The 23,190-nt window shown below is 47.4% G+C and overlaps 2 protein-coding genes across 5 annotated transcripts in view; both read right to left on the minus strand.

Moving 5' to 3' along the window:
• The window catches only part of GP1BB (glycoprotein Ib platelet subunit beta), a 210,829-nt gene that overhangs the window by 10,416 nt on the left and 177,223 nt on the right, over nt 1-23,190 (minus strand). The window lies entirely within an intron of this gene.
• Nucleotides 90-23,190, minus strand: part of SEPTIN5 (septin 5) — an 89,371-nt gene continuing 66,270 nt past the window's right edge. For 3 of the 4 annotated variants that reach the window (XM_081175023.1, XM_081175021.1, XM_081175022.1), the window contains 9 exons: nt 23,022-23,108; nt 21,648-21,771; nt 20,188-20,322; nt 19,125-19,242; nt 16,428-16,529; nt 15,044-15,140; nt 11,564-11,699; nt 9,206-9,308; nt 90-7,314 (listed from right to left, as the gene is read on the minus strand). In XM_081175023.1, the coding sequence (XP_081031149.1) occupies nt 7,258-7,314; nt 9,206-9,308; nt 11,564-11,699; nt 15,044-15,140; nt 16,428-16,529; nt 19,125-19,242; nt 20,188-20,322; nt 21,648-21,771; nt 23,022-23,108 (959 nt within the window). In that variant the 3' untranslated portion in view covers nt 90-7,257. The remainder of the gene's footprint in view (nt 7,315-9,205; nt 9,309-11,563; nt 11,700-15,043; nt 15,141-16,427; nt 16,530-19,124; nt 19,243-20,187; nt 20,323-21,647; nt 21,772-23,021; nt 23,109-23,190) is intronic. The other variant, XR_014002964.1, reaches the window with a different exon arrangement.

Genomic DNA, 23,190 nt, shown 5'->3' on the forward strand with positions numbered 1-23,190 from the left:
CTCAAAATGTGCCCACGGACTTTGAAAGATCGACGACCCCTGTGTTATGGATAGTAATTTAACAGAGTGATCAATGACAAAAAGCGTGGTTTCGGGTTTTTAAAACTTTTAGTTTACTTCATTGATCAGTTCAGGTAGTAAACATTATATTAATAATAATAATTATAATAATTATAATTATAATTTTAATAAAATGGATATGTTTAAAAGGTTCTGTTCTCTTTTATCACCATGACCAAAAAAAAAAAAAAGTTCAACAGAAATGTACAAAACAAACAAACAAACGAAAAAGCGGTAGGGAACAGAGCAAGGCAAGGCGGGTGTCACAGAAGCAATAGCAACAAGCCGCAGTTTACAACATGGCTGCAACGAGTGAGGTGCGAGGGGAAGCCTGAGAAAGGCAAGAGGTCATCACACAGCACAGAGAACAACCTTCCCCCCCTCCTTCCAGGAAAAAAAAAAGGCATGCGGAGTAACTTGTGAGAACAAGCACAAAGCGTGTACCGTTGAATAGCAAACCACCGTTTGTGGGAGCAAATCAGGGTATTGGCACAGATATTGGCTCAGCACCTCCCTGGTGAGGCACAGTCTACCTTGGACCTCTCCAACCCACCACCCACATGCTACTTATGGAAGTTGTGGGCTTGCATCCCCATTGAGACTCTCTTAAGAACATTTAAGAACGGCCCTTGCTGGGTCAGGCTGCTGGCCCTTCCAAATCCAGCATTCCCATCCTCACCGTGGCCAAGCAGACAACCGTGGGAAGCCCACGGGCAGGACCTGAGTGCAACATCACTCTCTCCTCCAGCGATCCACAGCGACTGGTTTTCAGAAGCACCCTACCACCCACAGCAAAAGCATTGCCTCGAACACAGCACGGGGAAGAGCAGAGAAGCGTACCTCCCGGGCGGTTGTAAGGAAGTGCAGAAATGTTCAGGCCAACCTAGGAGAAGAAAGCAGCAAATCCATCGGCGTCCTTTGCTTTTGGAGGAGGGTGGAGAAACTGGTGACCCTCCAGCTGTCGTTGTTGGGACTCCAGCTCCCATCAGCCCCAGGCAACATAGCCAACGGTCAGGGAATGGTGTGAGCTGGAGCCCAGCAAAGGCTTGTGCACGGCCACAGGTTTCACCATCCCCAAGTTGCAGTGCTCAAAAACTGGAGCGGGAGGACAGAGAAAAGCAGGGTGGGCCTTAATTAAAACCCACAAGCCCCGCTGCTGATATCCTCTGATTTTAGCCATACTCCAACAGCTTTCTAATAAAAAATAAAAAATAGGAAAGGGGTGCAAGGACAAAAGATAATAAGACTGGTCCCTCACTGCCTATCTCCTGTACTTCAAGCACTGGTTTGTAACAGGCCAAACCATGTGTTGCTGTTAGAGATAGAAGGATTTGTCCATTTGAGTTCTCTCCGTTTCCCATTTTTCCAAACTTAAAGTCAATTCTCCACATCTCCACAGCAATTTTAGCTTTAAATAAATCCTCAAGAAAGTTATTCAGCATCTCAGTGTGACTTTTTCCCCCCAATAAGCATCTCTGCGTGTGGAGTTTTGACACAGTTTTGCAAAGCCGTTTCTCTTGATATGTGAATGCTATTCCCAATAAAATATTCATTTTTATGCGCTTTCGTAAATGTTGTTTGGTTGGAGACCTGAGCCGTAAAACTCGGGTAACTCTGAATTTCGAAGGATTCTGTGCTTTGCTTCTCAGAGTGTTTCAGAAACAGCAAATCTGATGGATTCGGAGTTAAATGAGTACAGAATTGAAATTCTCCTCCATCTCTAATTGCAGCCCATCAGGATTCGTGCAGATGCACCACGGGCCATGGACCTTTCCCATAGACAGCTGGAGAATGGCCAAATGGACTCTACTCTGGTGCAGCTGTGCGTATTAGGGTGTAAGGCAGCTGTCCTTAAGGCAGTGTTTCTCAAACCTATTTAAAACTCAAGACATCCACAACTGTTCTTGGGTTCCCCTTCATTTAAAGACAGACCAAACCATCTATGTTCCATTTGCCAATGAGCACACAGACCCACGCTGAACCTGCTGCTATGAGCTAGGACAAAGAGCCCCTCCCATTTAGAGGTGGGGCCATAATTTCTATCCAATTATATTTCGCTTCAGCCCATTCAACAATATTTCAAAGCCCCTGGAATGTTTCCAAAAGCACAGGAAGAAGGAAACATCAGGGGAAGAGCTTCACCTTTCATTGAGTCTCAGGGTTGTATCCAAGGTACCTGTGGCTCTCCAAGCTGTTGTTGGACTACAACTCCCATCAGCCCTGGTCATTGACCATGCTGGATGAGAGCTGAAGTCTAGCAACATCTGGAGGGCCACCAGTTCCCCAATCCTGCCATAGCATCTCATACCTTCTCGAAAGAAGCAGTGGTGGCAACACCAGGAAGTCTCCAACTGCCCCAGGATAGTCCCCCTCCTTTGAATTTCCAATGAGCTTCTGTCCCTCAGCTGGAGAACATTGGCTTTTAAGCTCCTGTCTTTAAGGCAAGCCATAGGGCATGGCTGGGGAGGCTGTACCCATCCACATGTTGCTGGACTCCAACTCCCATCAGCCCCAGCCAGCATGGCCAATGGCCAGGATGGAGAGGAGCTGTAGTCCAGTAGCAACTGCAGGACCACAGAGGCCGCTCACCACTCCTGCAAGAGAGCATTTCAGCCTAACAGTTGGCCATACAGAAACCCAGTGGGACACTACTGAATTTCAATTTGTCGGACAAATAGCTGGAGCTGAGATTACTCTGCATGTATTAAAGAGCTTGCCTACGTCACAGTATTTGCATTATCACCAACATTGCTTTGTCCATTGTTCACGGTGTCCTGCCTTGTTCATTGGTTACTGTAACTATGTTGCTTTCAGCTAATCATCGCTGCCTGTTCTTTTGACATTCCATTCCCTGCTGACCTCATTCATTCCCGCAATGCTGTGTCTCATACGCACGCTTGCCAATTTAGGATACACTCAATGCATCTGATGGAGTGGTCCATGTGGCCCGCAAAAACGTATGGCGTAACAGATTTATTAGTCTTTCAAGACTCTCTGCTGGTTTTGCTCCAGCAGGCTAGCTCAGAGAGTTCCCACAGTTATGTAGAAGAAATAATGAGCTTTAGATGTATGGCATGTACACAGCCTAAGCAAGGCTGTGGCATGGTCATGTGGGTTGCTTGCTCTCCTGTGAAGTACCGCCTTATCAGGGAAAGCCACACAGCCTACAGCTTTCTTCACTGGATGCGAGGCTAGCATGAAAGACACGCAGAATGAGAACAGAGCCGTGGCTGCAGGAGAAGGCAATCCTTATCTCTCGCCAACAGTTCCCTGTGCCTTCCAGGATAAAGGGGGTATCATGGAACTTGTCACCCAGACTGGGGCCCCAAAGAGACAAGAGACAAGGGCTGTATTCATACCATCGTTTTAAAGCTCTATGGTGCCACCTTAACATGGTTTCCTGCAAAGCATTCTGGGAGCTGCAGTTGCTTAAGGGTGCCAAGAGTTGTTAAAAGAGACCCTATTCCACGCACAGAGCTACAATTCCCACAGTTCCCTGTGAAGGTAAAAAGGTAAAGGTAAAGGGTCCCTGGATGGTTCAGTCCAGTCAAAGGTGACTATGGGGTTGTGGCGCTCATCTTGCTTCAGGCCAAGGGAGCCGGCGTTTGTCTGCAGACAGATTTCCGGGTCATGTGGCCAGCAGGACTAAACCGCTTCTGGCACAACAGAACACTATGATGAGTGTCAGAGTGCACAGAAATGCAGTTTAGCTTCCCGTCACAGTGGTACCTATTTATCTACTTGCACTGGCGTGCTTTCCAAGTGCTAGATTGGCAGGAGCTGGGACAGAAGCTCATCCCGTTGCAGGGATTCAAACTGCTGACCTTCCAATTGGCAAGCCCAAGATGCTCAGTGGTTTAAACCACAGCGCCACCCGCATCCCTTTGAAGAGGGACTGGCTGTTAAACCGCTCTGAGAATTGTAGAATTGTAGCTCTGTGGGAGGAACAGGGGTCTCTTAACAACTCCAGACATTTACACTTCCCAGGATTTGGGATGGGTGGGGGAGATGAAGGCTGTTAAAAGTTAGAGCATTATACTGTAGATATAGAGGCAGCTTTAAGTAGAATCTGCCTGCCATTTGCTCCAGCTCCTTCTGCAATTGGCCACTCTGCCTTCCACCCAGGGCAGACTTGCCCATGAGCTTAACCGAAGCAGCCGCCTCGGGTGGCAGAATGCTGTGAGATCTCATGAGAGTTCCACAAGATTTCACCGGAAGCCACCACAGCTACACAAAAACAAGGCCGCAGTGGTAGGGGGCGGCAGGAGAGGAGGTGGCAGGGAAGCTTTGCCTCAGGTGGCGAAACAGGATGGACCGCCCCTGCTTTCAACCCTGCCAGTCCCAATGGGCACCAGCAACTGCTGTCCCCTCCACCATTGCCCCGTACGGAAGCTGATGGGTTGATTCTTGGGAATAGGACACAGCCGGACATTGCAGCTAAGAGCAGTAAGCTAACAGGGGGTTCAGGGTAGGCCTCATGCCACACACAGCTCTGTCCTCCAACACCTCAGCACCATTTGCAACACACACACAGATTCCACCTGAGGCAGCAGCGGTCATTGCGGCCAATGTCAGGGCCGGCCTTTTCTGAGCACAACCATGAGACTCCCCAAGACGCTCTGTGTGCCATCTCGATTTCCTCCAGGCTTTAGCCAGGTGGAACTGAGGTATAAACTAGGGCTGCAACTTGGGACCCTGAGAAGTTTCACTTTCTATAAGGAAAGAAGGAAGTCTTCAGGTTGGTAGGCCTGTCAGAGATGTGGTTGAAAACATATTAGAAGTATTTGGAAAGAAGAAGCAAACATCTGGAGAATGATTCTGCCATGCCCCATGTACTTGCTGGGGCCAATGTGAGTTGTAGCGGAAACATCTGGAAGGCAGCAGGTCACCAAAGGCTGTCCCAAACTTGGGTCTCCAGCTGTTATTAGACTACAAATCCCATCATCCCCAGCTACCAAGATTGGTGGTCAGGGATGATGGGAACTGTAGTCCAAAAGCAGTTTGGAAAACACTGTCCTAAACGAAAGTATGGCACATCTAAGGGCAACACGCTATATTCTGCTTGTTTTTCTGTTTAAGATGGGAGGCGAAAGATAGAAACAGAAAGAAAGAGATTTCACCCTTCTCCCTGCAAAGGAGGCCGGTGCTCCCTTATCTTTAGCAGTGCCGCAATAGGGTATTTTGATAGGGATATATTCACATTTCTGTTGTGACAAGTTGCTCCTGTAAAAAAAATATCCGTTTCTAGTCAACAGTTAGAAAACAAGGGGCCCCATCTCTCTTTTGCATTCAAAAGCAGGTGAGGGTGAAACTTGTGGCCCTCCAGAGATAAACTACAACTCCCACCATCCCTAAACATCGGCCGTGCTGGTTGGGGCAAGTGGGAGTTGAAGTCCAACAACATTTGGAGGAGCGGGAGGTTTCCCAGCCTGTCCTAAAGGGAGAAGAAGGGTCAAAAGAGCAAAGAAAGCAGAAGGAGCCCTGTAATTTCAAATTAAAAGGTGGGCCCTGGCTACGAGAAAGCTGCAAAAGCTGCACAACACATTCCCCTCTCCCTGGGAGCCTCTGGACACTTTCCAGAGTGTTACACACTTTGCACAGAATTTAAGTTTCCTTGTTGCAGAATGTGGACTTCTGGGTGCGAGGTGTATAAATGATCTCTGGCCATAAGACTGCCAACTGCTAGCAACAGTAGAAAAAATTCTGCCTCCCCTATTCAGATCTCAGCTGGTTCCATCTGTGAAGCCATACACCCTATAGCCACATCTCCTCAGTTCATGCATGTGTAGTTTGCTCTCAGTCTCACTGCATCATGGACTTCGTAGATGTAACCTTGTGAGTGCCGGGTGCTGGCCTCTAGACTACAAAATCCACGATGCAGCGCAACTGAGCACAATAAGAAAGACTCACACTAACTCTTTATGCAGCAGACATTTGCACGGTGGCCCAAACTGAAGCAATGCAAGTTTCTAGAAGCCCACAACCACACGACACAATCCCAGGTTAGCAGAATACCATGTTTTGCTCCCATCCCAAGTCCATTTTCGGCTGGGATTTTTTAGATCCCTAAAAATGACTTGAGACATTCACTGGACAGCGTACAAACCAATTAGCACATTTCTCTAGGAATCCAAATTTGCTCCATGGTTGGTGAGAGATGAAGCATGGGCTGAGCGTGCCAAGATGATGCTAAACCTCAAAGTAACTCCCGCCTTGCAGATCCTTACCTCTGCAAGAAGTCCAACAGTTGTACATCACTCAATACAACGCACCTAAAACAAGGGCAGTAGGAGCTGTTTTTTTACTAGGATCCCTCACCAGCAGGTCTTTTAAGTCCTTCCCCCCGTAGTGCAAAAAAGAGCCATGAGATTCTTAGTAAAAACATCATCGTCATGTCAGGAATGTTTTGAGAAACCATCAAAGAACGCCACACACCCAACCATCCTCATCCTCTCAAAGCGGCTGGTGGGGAAGAGGACCAAGGGATGTCCTAGGCAAGAGGTCAGGCTGGTTGGTGCTCATGTCAGCAGCACTTGGTTCAGAGGTATCGTCGGCCTTCTTGCAAAAGCTTGCCGTGACCTCCGAAAGTTTGAGGACAAAATGGGGGGGGGGGAAGGCTGGAAAGAGGAGGAGAAGAAGGGTCACAGCACCTTGGTTAGAAGTAAACAGTTAACGTGCATTTACACAAGAGTCCTCAAAATCCATGTGCCATAGAAACGGTGGTTGATTGGTTGGTTGGTTGGTTTTAAATACCAGAATGCTCCTTAACAACAGTTTAGTATATCTAGGAAAGAGTGGGGACAGCAGGGAATATCCCGATCGTGGAAGAGGTCCGCAGCAAGCGGCCTCTCTCCCCTCTCGTCTTCCCGCCTTCCCACTAACAGACGTTGCTACGATCGAAACAGAGCAGGGAATAGTTGACATGGTGTCCTACAGCCATTGCTGGACTGCCAACTTCCTGTGATGGGCGTTGCAGTTCAACAGTGTTTGCAGGGCACCAAGTTGGCTACCCCTGAATTAGAGAGACGGAGGGAGGGAGGGAATGGGCGCCGCTCTTGCTCACAAGTCTCTTTGTTTTTGTTTTCTTTTCTTTGCAACAGGAAAGTCCTTCCTAAATTATCTGCGATTCCAGCTGAACTACAGACAGTGACAAGGATGTTCCTTTCCTTCGCAACTTCCATCCCAGCTTCCTTTTTTTCACTGGTCTTGCATCTGCTGTTTCATTTTCTGCAGCATCTCTTGCATTCTACGCAACTGTAGGAAGAAAAGAGAGGGAGGGAGAGGTTTCGCTGTTTATTTGAAACATTGGTATTCCACTTTTCCAGCTCAAAATAAAAAAATTCCTTCCAGTAGCACCTTAAAGACCAACTAAGTTAGTTCTTGGTATGAGCTTTCATGTGCATGCACACTTCTTCAGATACACTGAAACAGAAGTTGCCAGATCCTTCTATATAGTGAGAAGGTGGGGAGGGGTATTACTCAGAAGGGTGGTGGGAATGGGAGATTGGCAGATAGCTGAGATGAGCCTGTTGACGACTCTTAACGACTGTAATAGGTCTTACAGGAAAAGGCAAGGGGTGAGAAGGTGAGAAATGGCTTAGTCATGTATAATGAGATAAGAATCCAATGTCTTTGTTCACTTTTCCAGCAATACTCTCTCCCCCACCCCACCCCCGCCGCCAGGCTGCCCCCCATTTCAAGGCAGATTATATTTCTACACTGCATCATGGGCTTTGTAGTCTTCAGTGGTATAGTACAAGACCCTGAGTCCTAAAAGAAAATGGTGTTGCTGAACTTGTGCAGTGGAGTAAGGAATAAGACCTCCAACATCTGACTCTGAGTACTTACACTGCCAACAATGGAAAATTTGCACTTTCAGGCAGCGCAAAAGTCCACTCTTACCTAGAGACATGAACACGCCCCACTCTATTTTTGACTGATGGGAACCTGGTGTTTACATTGCTATTGGAGGCTGCTGGTTAAATGTTAAGGTAAAGGTAAAGGGACCCCTGACCACTAGGTCTAGTCGTGACCGACTCTGGGGTTGCGGTGCTCATCTCGCTTTTCTGGCCGAGGGAGCCGGCGTACAGCTTCCAGGTCATGTGGCCAACATGACAAAGCCGCTTCTGGCAAACCAGAGCAGCACACGGAAACACTGTTTACCTTCCCGCCATAGCGGTACCTATTTATCTACTTGCACTTTGACGTGTTTTCGAACTGCTAGGTTGGCAGGAGCAGGGACCGAGCAACGGGAGCTCACCCCGTCACGGGGATTCAAACCGCCAACCTTCTGATCGGCAAGTCCTAGGCTCTGTGGTTTAACCCACAGCACCACCTGCGTCACTCCGGTTAAATGTTAGCCTCCTTCAAAAACAGTTGACTTTGGGATTGCACCTATTGGACAGTGCCTGTGCCGTCACTGATGACAAAATGACACACACTTAATACTGACACCAATGACTGTGGAAGTTCTGAAGTTTTCTTCTTCTCTTTTTTTCTTAATATACTTTCCTAAGTATGCAAATATGCTTTGGGTTAATTGATGAGCCAGGGTGCTGGACCAGAAGGTCCATTGGCCTGATCCAGCACGACACTTGATCCTTTTTCAAGATGAGAGTGAACAATGGTAGGGTTGCCATATTTGAAAAAGTAAACACCAGGACACCCTAAAAGTTGTTCAGCTTTTTTTTAGGAAGACCCCCAAATGGTTGAGCTTTTCTTTAGGGGACCACCAAGATTGTTGAGGGTTTTGTTTTGTTTTTTACAAAAATGCCAAAAAAACGTGATTTTTCAATTGGCTTGCCTAATCATCATCATTATCATAATTAATTTATACCCCACCCATCTGGCTGGGTTTCCCCAGCCACTCTGGGCAACTCCCAACAGAATTGATGATGATGATGATAACAACAACAACAACAACAACAACAACAACAACAACAACAACAACAACAAAACATCAGATATAAAAACTTCCCTAAGATCCAGGACAAAATACTGCCTTTCAGAAATTCCTTCTAACAATGGCAAAGTGCTCCAGTGCACGACAAAAGTACCACCCCCCCCAAACAGCTCCAAATTCAAGAATAAGATAGCTAGCTTGGGTGATGTCTCAAGAGCGACCAACAGCGAAATGCTTCCTTACCTCTTCATCTTTCATCTTGATCAGCTTCTCCGTTTCCGCATCCGGTGTTGGGAGCGGCAAAATCGGAATGGGGCTCTCTATCCTGTTATCCTGAGTCAGCTTGCTAAAAACATGAGCAGGAGAAAAAGGGAGAGCGAATTAAGCTGGGTTTCATTAACTCTCCAATCCAGGAGGTTGCTTTATGGCAGTAGTGACGAGTCAAAAGTTCTCAGAAGACACTTTTCTAACAACAACAAAAAATTCCCACTACCACCCCAGGAAAAAAAGTCCCCCTGCAACATTTATCCTTCATTCACCAACAATCTTGTACATGCCGTTGTTTGCGAGCTCTAAGCACAACAACAAAAAATCAGTGCAAAGTTTGATAATGATATGGAAGAAGAAAAGGTTGGGAAAGGAGAAAGGTAGAACCATCTCTGTTAATCCCCTTAATTACCTGGGTTATCAGTGGTTAAAATCAGTGCAATTTTTAAAAGGTTCAGTCTGCCATCTTGATTCAAACTAGTGTCCCATTGTATCCAAACATTGGGGGGGGGGGGTCCATAATTTCAGGAACCGCCATGCAAAATTTGGTTGAAAACAGTGCAGGTTTGAAAGGTTCAGTCCACCATATTGATTCAAAATGGTGTCCAATTGTGTCCAAAGATGGACGGAAATCTGCTCCTTGATTTCAGGCACCACCATGCAAGATTTAGTTACATGTAAAGGTAAAGGGTAAAGGGACCCCTGACCGTTAGGTTGAGTCATGGACGACTCTGGGGTTGTGGCGCTCATCTCGCTTTATTGGCCGAGGGAGCCTGCATACAGCTTCCGGGTCATGTGGCCAGCATGACTAAGCCACTTCTGGCAAACCAGAGCAGCGCACAGAAACGCCGTTTACCTTCCCACTTGAGCAGTACCTATTTATCTACTTGCACTCTGACATGCTTTCGAACTGCTAGGTTGGCAGGAGCAGGGACTGAGCAACAGGAGCTCACCCTGTCATGGGGATTCGAACCGCCAACCCTCTGTGGTTTATGCCCAAATGCATAGTGAAAAATGAACAAACAGCTTTCCAAAATATATAGTTGATTCACTCATCCAGCCAACCATCAACTTTAAATCTCAATCTGGTTTAAGGAGATAACAGAAATCACTGGGTTAAAGCTGACCAAAAGTTCAGCGGTAGCATTATTATCAATTTATGATGGGGTGGAAGGTTTGCAGGCTATGAAGGACCTGCTCACAAACTTATTGACGGCTGCACAAAATATTATAGCTAGGAAGTGGAAGGGGCAGGCAGAATATAAAACCGAAGAATGGTATAAAAAGGTGTGGGATATACCTATGAATGATAAATTCACATGTGCCATTAAGGTAAGGCAGGGAATATGCAGGAGAAATGATTTTGAGGAGATGTGGAGGCTGTTTGTAGAATTTGTACTGTTAAAACGGAAAGGGGTCAAACCATCGCGAGAGGTGTTGAAATTTTGGGAGGTTGGGTAGTTACAATGGAATGGTCTCGGTGGTGGGGTGTGCATTTTTTTCCTTATTTATTTATTATTATTACTTCGTTTAAAAAAATCTCATTCTGAAGCAAATGGCTGGTAACAACAAATAATAAATAAAGAATAAATAAAGATTCTAGTCCTCATGGGTTTAAGTAAAGGGCTGAATTAAACAGAAACAGAGGCTCCACCACTGAGCTAAGGCCCTTCGCTGAAATGTTGCGTGTCACATTTTCAGAAGAGAAATCATCCCACTTTCAGAAGACGTTTGCCACACAACAACAACAACAGCTCTAAGCATAGCTGTCAACTTACAGATTTGAAAATAAGGGACCAGCAGCCTGGAAAATAAGGGACCAGTAGCCAAAATAAGGGATTTTAGTCAACCAGCTCCTGAGCCAAAGGCAGAAAGCCCAGCCAGCAGCCAAACGAAGCCTCAAGCAGTGGTTCCCACAGCGCAGCAAACCAGCAAAGGAGGTACAGCAAGGAAAGCCACCATCACCTCTCCGCTGGGAAGCGCTGAGCAAAGGCAAGTCCCCAGGCAACACGGCCGATTTAATCAGCACAAGGCATGCAAGCTCCACGCCCCAGTCATTCTTAGACTTCGTATTGGGTGAGCAACGCAGCCAAGCAACACAGTTGGAGCCTCCCTCCGCCCTGGCCGGCAGGGAAGGAGGGAGGGAGAGGAGCTGCTTCCTTTGAAACCCGGGAAATTTAAGGGACATCATCAATAAGGGACAGCAGCAGGACACGGCGCTGGGATAAGGGAGTTTCCCACCAAATAAGGGACGGTTGACAGCTATGGCTCTAAGGGCTGATTCACACAGACGCATTCATCCCTTGACGGAGCAGAACCTCAGGGGGACCCTACCTGGTCATCTGCTGGATGCACTGCGCCCGATAGTTCTCGTAGTGAACGTCGCAGGTGACGTCCTTCAGGTCGTGCATGTGTGTTCGGATCAGCATGTTCCGCAGTTTCACAAAGTCACAGTGCGCCTGGTTCTCCACTGAGGAAGCAGCAACAACAGACATCGTTTGGCACACAGCAACATAATAATAATAATAATAATTTATTATTTATACCCCGCCCATCTGGCTGGGCCTCCCCAGCCACTCTGGGCGGCTTCCATAAAAACCAAAAATGCAGTAAAATATCACACGTTAAAAACTTCCACGAACAGGGCTGCCTTAAGATGTCTTCTGAATGTCAGGTAGTTGTTTATCGCTTTGACATCTGCTGGAAGGGCGTTCCACAGGGCGGAACACTACTGAGAAGGCCCTCTGCCTGGTTCCCTGTAGCTTTGCTTCTCGCAATGAGGGAACCGCCAGAAGGCCCTCGGCGCTGGACCTCAGTGTCCGGGCAGTATGATGGGGGTGGAGACGCTCCTTCAGGTATACAGGACCGAGGCCGTTTAGGGCTTTAAAGGTCAGCACCAACACTTTGAATTGTGCTCGGAAACGTACTGGGAGCCAATGTAGGTCTTTCAACAGACAAACAAATATCGGGGGGAGGAAATATATGCACCAGAATCCCCCTTTATATCCTAACCGTATTCAGTTATTTCAAGCACACACACACACCAATGTGTATGACTGTAAAAGGAACTGTGTTAGAGAATAAACGTGACAAGCACAGCTAAGCTGTGGTGGAAGGAAATCCACCGGATAGCTCATTTCAGACACATTCCTCTGACATGCCTAGGGGAACCCATGAAAAGAAATATGCAATTTCAAGGGGATGCGGGTTTTTTAATTGCATACGACGCATGCGTGTGTGTGGAGGCTGGTCCCTGTTTAGGGAAGCTTTTAATGTTTGATGCATTACTGTATTTTAATATTTTGTTGAAAGCCGCCCAGAGTGGCTGGGGAAGCCCAGCCAGATGGGCGGGGTATAAATAAATTATTATTATTATTATTATTAGGGCAGATGAGGCACTTTGCAGACACCAGTGGAAGTCACCAAAGGAGCCACTGCCGCCACAGGTCCAACCATGAGCTTCACATCCTCACAAATTGCTAAGTCTCCGATTAGTCGAGATGGCATTGTTCCACATCCCCTCTGTTAGTGATTGGGAACATACACATGGCCTCATCAGATTACAATAAGGCGCAGGGTTATGCTCCAACACTAGCCTGCCAGAGGCCTCTGAAGCGGGGGGTGGGGAGAGATCTGGCCCCTCAGGTGCTGTTGGACTACAGTTCCCATCATCTCTCTCTACTGGCCATGGTGGCTGAGGCTCATGGGAGCTGGAGTCCAGGAGCATCTACAGCAGGGCAGTCTAACCTCTCTGACCACGTGGGCCGCAAGAGTACTTTGACACAGAACCTGCGGGCCACAGCACTGAATTTAATTCTCACATCATAAATGAAAGAGTTTGCAATATAGTTAATACTATTTAATTTACACAATTAATATATTTAATTGGACGACTCTGATCTAGAGGACATCAGGTTGGGGGAGATTGTTTTAAAAGCTTCCCCAGCAAGCGCATTCTGAGTTTTTTGACCATTGGCTCTCTGAATTCCATTGATGCTGCTTGCCATTTTAGCACATCGTGTTATTTATATCATGCTTTTAGCGCTGTGGTTGTTACGCGCTTGTTGCCGTTACTTGCTTAATCGTTTGCTGGGTTTCGTTAGCTGCCCCCATTGGAGGGGAGGAAAAGCAGAGCATTATTTCATTTAATTATTTTAAATATATATATATATATATATACCCTGCTCTTCATCACACCTGGGTCCTAAATCTCCTTGCAAAAACAAAAATATACGATATACAAAATTTAGAACATGAATTAGAACACCGGGAGAATAAAACAGCATTTGTGGTGGTGCAAAGGTCTCCTGAAATAAAACTGCTTTCACCTGGTGCCTGAAACCTACCAGAGGCAGCAGGTGTGCTGGGTTCCTCCCAACATTGTGGGTGCCCAATGCGTGGACATGACTGGTAGGAGCCCCAACGCACCTTCTGAAAGGTCCGTCAGGGCCTGTTGTGACTGCGGCAGGCTCCATCAGGCCCTCCGGCTACTGCCACAGGTTCCAACGGAGCCTCACCTGCAGCGGGAGGGACCATCAGAGCTCACCACAGTCAGAGTAGGGGCAGCTAGAGCCAAGGGTACCATCTCACCCTCAGGATTGTGGGTGCCCGTCGCCACAACGCAGATGTGTGACGTCACACATGCAAACCTTCACATGCAGGACACTGAGGTCCATCTCCAAGGCATAGCTGTCAACCTTCCCTTTTTTGGTGGGAAATTCCCTTATTCCAGCGCCATTTCCCACTGCTTCCCGCTGCTATCCTGGATTGTTACATATCCCGTAGACTGTCCCCGGGACAGGTGAGGCTGCTGATCCCTTATTTTCAAATCTGAAAGTTGACAGCTATGCTCCAAGGGCCTTCTGGAGGTTCCCTCACTGTGAGAAGCGAAGTTACAGGGAAGCAGGCAGAGGGCCTTCTCAGTGGTGGTGCCCTCCCATCAGATGTCAAGGAAATAAACAACTATCTAACTTTTAGAAGACATCTGAAGGCAGCCCTGTTTAGGGAAGTTTTTAATGTTTGATGTTTTGTCGTATTTTTAATATTCTGTTGGGAGCCGCCCAGACTGACTGGGGAAACCCAGCCAGATGGGTGGGGTATAAATAATAAATTATTATATTAACATTATTACATGTGTGTGTGACGTCGCACAGCTCTGTTGTGCTGGCCGATGGTGGCTCTTCTCCACAGTCAGTGATGCACCCTATTTCTGCAGGGAGGGGCTCAGAGAGACTCTGCCTCCATGTCTGACACACACACACACACACACACACACACACCCAGAAAAGGGTGCCTCTCATAGGCATCTTCACTGCCACCTGCCAGCTTTTCTCATTGACTCTGTGGGTGCCCAGCCCCCACAATTATATTCTTGTGGGTGCCCAATCACCCATGGCTGCCTGGAATTGGCTCCCATGGCTGGAGCCCGCCCAGCTGTGGAACATTGAGGGGGCCCTTTGAATTTTTTTGTGGGTGCCGGGGCACCCACAGCCCTGCAGAGATGCCACCATGAGAGGCAGCGAATGTCTGACTTCTAATAGGAGGGAGTTCCATAACGCTGGACCCACCACACTGAAAAGACGACTCCTCGTTGTCATGAGTCGTGCTTCTGGTCCATGGGGGACTGCTAATAGCAGAAATCAGAGTAGAATTAAATAGTATAAATAACCGAGGCATGGGCTTCCCGCTCTGGGTTGGCACTTGGAGATAGAATGCCCCTGAACCAGCAGGTTCCATTTAGCTAGGAGGGCCAAACAGCTTTTCGGAGACCCAACGTCCAGGACTCCCATCTCACTTCCCAGGACCATGGCTCACCTTCCACAATTCCCCAAGGGTAGAGCCGCCCTCGTACCCTCTGACCTTTGGCCTCCACCACCGTGTTGCTGCCGATGACTGCGAAGGGAGCACTTTCCTGGAACGGGAGGGTTTATTGGACATGATCAGACAGGGACAGAGAAAGAACGTAGAGATCAGAGCAGTTGGAGAAGACCAGTGGAAGAAAAGAAGATTTAAGGAAGCAGAGTGAGGGATTCCTCAGTTTTCTTGGCCCAGGGTTCAACAGTTCCCATCAGCTCCAACCCCTCTGGCCATGCCGATTGGGAGTGATGGGTCTGGGAGTCCAATAATATCTGGACAGGCAGATGTGGTCCATATTGCTTTAGATGTTTGCCTGACATGCTGAAGGAGGGAGAGGACCATGTTCACCCATCAAGTGTGGGTATTTTAGGACAACATTTGTGTCCAAATTCATATTTTGTGATTCAACATATACTGTATTTTTCCGTGTATAAGACAAGGTTTTAATTATTATAAATAAATGTTAAAAATTGGGGTTCGGCTTATACACGGATAGTGCAGAGGGGGGACGGGCGACTGGTGGCAGCCATGAGCAGGAGATCGGCAGCGGCGATTGGGCGAGGGATTGGTGCCTGTGTCAAGGCCTGCTGGCAATTGGCTGCTGCTGTGGCAATTGGGTGGGCAATTGGCAGCAGCTGGTGGCAAGCGGGCAGATGATTGGTGGCTTCCGCAGGCGATTGGCACTGTCTGCAATCCCCCCCCCAAAAAAAGCTCAACAACTCTGGGCAATCTCCCCCCATTTCCTTAATTTGTAGTCCCCCAAAATAGGGGTCGTCTTATACACTGGGGCGTGTTATACACTGAAAAATACGGTACTTAACTAATGCACACTTAACAAATTTTCACGGCCCTCTAGTGGCTATGGTGGAAGTAATGTGTTAGTGTTGACTCTGAAAGCATATACTCAATTCTCACTAAACTAAGCTTTTTCATGTATATTTTGCTCTAGGAAGTTTAGTTGGCTCAGAATCAAGTACGCACTTCCAGAGTTAATATTAAACACATTACTTCTGGTAAATGAGTCACCATAGCTGCTAGAGGGCTGTGAAAATTTGTGTCCCAGGCTTTTAAAGACTCAGCTACACATGTACAGTGGTACCTCCGGTTGCGAACGGGATCCGTTCCAGAGGTCCAGCCGCATCCTGAGGAATTCGCAACCACAGGGAAACATTTGCACTGAAATGCTGGTGAATTTTCATTACGATTAAATTGCAAACTGATGTGAAAATGTGGAAAACTTAAGACGGACAAAATGAAAAGCTGAAACAACCCCAAACTGACAGGTTGTCTCATCCCTAACCATGACCAAGTATTATGGAAAATATTTTTCTCCCTTCCTCACCTTCAGCTCTCTGTCTTGTTGTTTGAAGTCCTCGTCTTCGTCAGAATCACACTCAGGAAACTGGTAAACTTTAATTCCAAACTTGTCGATCTCCTCCCTGATCTGCACAGGGCGATGGAGGGAAAACAGGAAGAACGCTCACATTACAACATAATACTTGGCTGGTGCCATAAAGAGAAACCTTTAAAGCAGGAGTAAGGAATCTTTTTCAGTCCAAGGGCCACTTTCTCTTCGGGGCAATCTTCCAGGAGCCACAACACCACTTGCTTTCCACTACATCAGACCAACGCATAGCTGTCAACTTACAGATTTGAAAATAAGGGACCAGCAGCCTCGAAAATAAGGGATCAGCAGCCAAAATAAGGGATTTTGCTATTGTAAAGAGTTGCATACATTGGTAGGATTGACAGATGCTGTCAATCCGGAATGAGGCGGTTGCGGCGGCGCCACAGCCGCTGAAGCGCCAGCCTTCTGCGTCCCTCCCTATCCCCTCCTCTTCCTCCTCCCTCAGGCCACCTCCTCAGCTGCCACCACCGCTGCCGCCTCCGGGCTCGCGGGCGAGAGTCTCTCTCCCCCCCCCTCTCTCGGGAGGGGAAAGGCCGATGGAACTCCTCGCACCAGGACGACGGCGCCAGCACGCTCTTTCACGCAGCGGAGGACCCCGAGCCACTGCTTCCCTCTTGAGCCGGGTGAGCATGAAACCCGGAAATTTAAGGAACATCATCAATTTGGGACAGCAGCGGGACACGGCGCTGCGATAAGGGAGTTTCCCGCCAAACTAGGGACAGTTGACAGCTATGGACCAACAAGCCCAGTATTATTTAGTCTGGGCCAAAAAGGAAGCACACCCTCGTCCTTACATCAGAGCATTGTTACAACTGGTTTCTTGCAAGCTGATTTGAGAATCACATGACTGAAAGGCAAGCTACAAGCCAGCCTTCCCCAACCCAGTGCCCTCCCACTCTTCTGAGCTAAATTCAAGGTGTCACCATTTAGTACAAGGGTCGTCAATGCAGTGCCTCTAAATGTCATGGGCTACAACTGCCATCTTCCCTGATGGTTGGCCACACTGACACTGATGGGAGTTGTAGTATATACAGAGGGCATCACACTGGCTACACCTATATTAAGTATGTCAAGTCCTCAACAGCTTGGGACCAGTTTACTTGAAGCATTGCCTTACTCCACAAGTACCCACTTGACTGCTTCGATCTATAGAACTGACACTTTCACAAGAGCTACGTAATGTTGGTTCCACACTTGTAAACCGTCGATCCTTCGGTGTGGCAGCACCTACTCTGTGGAACTCCCTGTCCCATGACTTTAGGCAGGCACCCACTCTATGTTATTTTTGGTGACTGTTAAAATCTGCTTTGTTTAAGCAAGCCTATTCAGGCATGTCATTTTATTGTGTATACAGTTGTACCTTGGAAGTCAAACGGAATCCGTTCCGGAAGTCCATTCCAAAACGTTTTCAATATGTTCTGTCCTCTCCCCCATGCTTTTCAACATCTACATGCAGCCAACTGGGAGAGATCATCAGGGGGTTTGGGCTGGGTGTTCATCAGTATGCGGATGATACCCAGCTCTACCTCTCCTTTAAATCAGAACCAGTGAAGGTGGTGAAGGTCCTGTGTGAGTGCCTGGAGGCAGTTGGAGGATGGATGGCGGCTAACAGATTGAGGTTGAATCCTGACAAGACAGAAGTACTGCTTTTGGGGGACAGGGAGCGGGTTGGTGTGGGGGATTCCCTGGTCTTGAATGGCGTAACTGTGCCCCTGAAGGACCAGGTGCGCAGCCTGGGAGTCATTTTGGACTCACAGCTGTCCATGGAGGCGCAGGTTAACTCTGTGTCCAGGGCAGCTGTCTACCAGCTCCACCTGGTACGCAGGCTAAGACCCTACCTGCCCGCGGACTGCCTCACCAGAGTGGTGCATGCTCTGGTTATCTCTCTCTTGGACTACTGCAATGTGTTCTATGTGGGGCTACCTTTGAAGGTGACCCAGAAACTACAACTAATCCAGAATGTGGCAGCTAGACTGGTGACTGGGAGCGGCCATTGAGACCACATAACACTGGGCTTGAAAGACCTGCATTGGCTCCCAATACGTTTCCGAGCACAATTCAAAGTGTTGGTGCTCACCTTTAAAGCCCTAAATGGCCTTGGTCCAGTATATCTGAAGGAGCGTCTCCACTCCCATCGTTCTACCCAGACACTGAGGTCCAGCACCGAGGGCCTTCTGGCGGTTCCCTCACTGCGAGAAGCCAAGTTACAGGGAACCAGGCAGAGGGCCTTCTCAGTAGTGGCACCAGCCCTGTGGAACGCCTTCCCACCAGATGTCAAAGAGAACAACAACTACCAGACTTTTAGAAGACATCTGAAGGCAGCCCTGTTTAGGGAAGCTTTTAATGTTTGATGCATTACTGTATTTTAATATTTTGTTGGAAGCCGCCCAGAGTGGCTGGGGAAGCCCAGCCAGATGGGCAGGGTATAAATAAATTAGTAGTAGTAGAAGTAGTAGCAGTGCGTATACACCTAGATATGCTGGCTGGGGCGGATGGGAGTTGTAATTCAAAAATCTAGGAAGGCACCAGGTTGAGGAAGACTGGTATAAATCTTCAAAATGAATGAATGAATGAATGAATGAATGAATGAATGAATGAATGAATGAATGAATCAGCACTACCGCTGCTCACCCGCTCTTTTAGCTTCTTGATCTCAGAAGGAATGAGGCAGTCGGCTTTGGCAATAAGGGGAACAATGTTCACTTTTTCATGCAGAGCCTTCATGAACTCCACGTCTACCGGCCTCAGCCTGCAACAAAGAAATGCGGTGTTAGAAGGCAAGTGATCTCTATTTTTCCCTGCACACTAGCAAGGGGAACTTTCTGCCCCCCCCCCCAAAAAAAAGGACAGGACTTCCTCTTATAACAAGTCCCTTTTCCTAGAAGGGCAGCTTGGAAATGTTAGACTCTAAGCTTAATGGCTTTGTGGGGAACTTCCTGCTTCCTCTTCAGATCGTAATGTGTGCACTTATTTTATAATGTAGCAATCCGGTCCCGTTGCATCAGGGAGTCCCTCCTGGTCATTCTGAGGAGTGGCAGACTGGAAGTCTGCCTTAAAGTCCAGTACTGATGGCACCAATGCACTGTGGCTCTTATTATCAGGGGAGGGAACCTTCATCCCATGGGTCTAATAAGGCCCATCAGGTCTCTCCCATTTGACTCACAAGCCCATTTGGGTCAAACCACACCCATCTGCCCTTCACCTGATGCCATATTTGATATTCATCCTTACATTTTCCATTACAGTAGTACCTTGGGTTACAAGCACTTCGGGTTACAGACTCCGCTAACCCAGAAGTAGTACTTCGGGTTAAAAACTTTACCTCAGGATGAGAACAGAAATCACGCTGAGGCGGAAAGCCCCATTAGCTAAAGTGGTACCTCAGGTTAAGAACGGTTTCAGGTTAAGAACGGACCTCCAGAACAAATTAAGTTCGTAACCAGAGGTACCACTGTATTACATCTGCATCCCACTGTTCCTCCAAGAAGCTCAATGTGGATTTTACCCTCATAACAACCCTGAAATGTAGGTTAAGGCAAAGAGAAGGTGAATGGCCCAAGGTCACTGGAGTTTCATGGCTGAATGGGGACTTGAACTCTCGTCTCCAAGGTGCTAGTCCAGAACTCTAACCACTACGCTACACTGGCTCCAGGGTATGTGAGGCAGATAAAGGAACAAGCCCATCCCACCTTACCCATGGCCAAAGGGGGAGATAAAGTAGAGGCAGCAGTGCACCCGGTTGTCCTGGATGTTCTTCCGATTGAGGCCGCTCTCATCTCGGAAGTACTGTTCAAACTGCTGGTCAATGTAATCCGTGATGGCCTTCCAACTAGAGCGAGTCACAAGGAAAGGATTGCAATGGGACACCAGTTTAGATGGTACTTAGGGACAGAGGATAACACACATTAACAGAGGAGAGATCCCTTAGATCCAGTGTAGAAATCGCTGAACTAAATATTGCCTATCATAGAGAAAGAACATAAAGAATTTGCATCCTGTCTGTCAACAACTGCAAGGATGTTAATGGCTCAAAACCGGAACGTTACATTACTCCCTCCTTGGGAACAACAGCTTGGGACTGGACCATAATAGCAAAAATAACTTATCTTTTCTAAGAGTGAGAATTGCAGTTCCATATAGAAACAAATTCTGGGGAAACAGGTTGCCCCTTATACAGCGTTGTCAAGAAAATAATTACCTTCCATGAAAGCAAATTCGAGGAAGTTTTGAGCTTTTGCACTAAAATGTAAACATGGGGGGTAATGTTACAGGTGCATGTTATTTCTTTCAGCTTTCACAGAGCTGCTGAAAGGGCTACTGAGAAGATATGCAAAGTGCTTAGTAGGGCTGCCCTTGAGACTGACCCAGAAACTCCAGCGGGTGCAGAATGCCGTGGCGAGACTCCTTATGGGATCCTCACTGCGGGATCACATTCACCCGGTGCTGTACCAGCTGCACTGACTCCCGGTGGAGTACAGGATCAGGTTTAAGGTGCTGGTTTTAACCTTTAAAGCCCTATACAGCCTAGGACCCTCGTACCCACGGGACCGCCTCTCCTGGTATGTCCCACAGAGGACCTTACGGTCTTCAAACAAAAACATTTTGGAGGTTCCAGGCCACAGAGAGGTTAGGCTGGCCTCAACCAGAGCCAGGGCTTTTTCGGCTGTGGCTCCGATCTGGTCACCAGAGACTAGGGCCCTGCGGGACTTGACATCTTTCCACAGGGCCTGCAAGACAGAGCTGTTCCACCAGGCCTTTGGCCAGGGCACAGCCTGACCCCCTCCTCTGGCAGTCCTCACAGAACTCTAGCCCAATGGTTGCCATTAATCTGATTTGAATTGATTTTAGAATGAAATGATTTTAGAATGCTGTATCATTTTAATGTTGTTAGCCACTCTGAGCCCAGCTTCGGTTGGGGAGGGCGGGATATAAATAAAAATATTGTTGTTATTATTATTATTATTATTATTATTATTATTATTATTATTATTATTATTCACTTAAACCTCTTTGCATATCTTATAGGCCAGTTTGCACTGGTATTGCAAAAGGCATACGAAAAGGGGGAAATGGTCTATTGGAGAGAAACCAGACTGTGTCTCACAATTTCCCCTGCAGCAGAGGTATCCAAAACGGTGTGGGGTTAGGACTCACCACTCAGTGTTGTTCACAGCATCTCCAAAACCTGGCGTGTCGACAATTGTTAACTTCAACTTCACCCCCTTCTCCTCGATGTCCACCGTGTGTTTCACAATCTCTACTGTCTGACTGATTCTTTCTTGATATACAAAGATGGAAGAAAAAGAATAACGGAGGTTAGCGCCAGAGCTGTCCCTCCCCTACCTCCAAATCGGCCTCACATATTTATGATTAGTTGCCAGGTTTTTCTCTCTCTCCTCTCCTTCCCCAAAATGGGATTCCCCTGCCTCCCACCCATCCACCCCAAAAAACAGGGATCCAGTGAGGATCCTAGAAATTATAGGTTGATTAGCTTCACCAGGGAAAACTGGTGGAAAGGGTTGTTAAAGAAAAAAATAATGGAGCATATAGAAGAACAAGCCTTGCTGGAGCATAACCAGCATGGCTTCTGCAAAGGAGGAAAGATGTGCTGTTGCACTCAGGTCTTGCCTGAGGGCTTCCTATAGGTATCTGATGGCCCACTGGCTTGATCCAGCAGGGCTATTCTAACACTCATAATTGTTCTAGAAGCTTTGAACTCTCAAGGAAACTTGTACCCCTCCAGTAGTTGTTGGGACTTCAGCTCCCATCATCCCCTGACCATTGATGATGCTGGTTGGAGCTGATGGAAGTTGGAGACAAACAACATCTGGAGAGTCTTAGAGACCAACTAAGTTTGTTATTGGTATGAGCTTTCGTGTGCATGCTCACCTCTTCAGATCTGAATAAGTGTGCATGCACACAAAAGCTCATACCAATAATAAACTTAGCTGGTCTCTACGGTGCTACTGGAAGGATTTATTTTATTTTTTGGTTTTGTTTTGACTACGGCAGACCAACACGGCTACCTACCTATATCTAGAACATCTGGAGAGTCACAGATACTCCCCCACCAACCCTTCTTTTGAACAAAGCAGCTTGGCTTTGTAGAATTAGCTCCCACATCATCCATGTGGTTGATGCATCTATATCAATAGTCTTTTCAGATCCAGGATCTACCTTTAACCAAAGCATGCATTTGCAGACAGACTTAATTTTTTACCATATATTTATATGGCGGTAGTGCTGCTGTTGCTACTTACATTAGATCAGGTCGTGATCAAGTCATAACCTACTGGTTGAAGACACTATTATTGCTCTGCTCAGAAACAAAGAGGCAACATTTCAAGCAACTGATGCTAGAAGCAGATCCCAGTTTATCAAGCCTAGGTTCCACTGTGGCTACAAATCTATGCCAGGGCTATAGCACTTCAAGCCACACGACAAGACAGAATCGTAGCTGACAGCAACGGCAGGAAACAGCACCACCTACTGGTCGGAGGTGTTGCCTGTCTGATCACGGGCAAATACCTTCGGCATTGAGAAGTTTTCGGTCTTTGTAGAGGTCTGTCAGGAACAAGCTGTTTACCAAAGTAGATTTACCCAGGCCCGACTCTCCTAAAAAGGGACAGGCGCAAATACCAGGTTAAAAGAACATCTTGGACAAGAGGTTTTCATGCTAAATTCCAAGATTATGCAT

This window comes from Podarcis bocagei (genome assembly GCF_964188305.1).
Source record: "Podarcis bocagei genome assembly, chromosome: 16".
Taxonomy (NCBI): domain Eukaryota; kingdom Metazoa; phylum Chordata; class Lepidosauria; order Squamata; family Lacertidae; genus Podarcis; species Podarcis bocagei.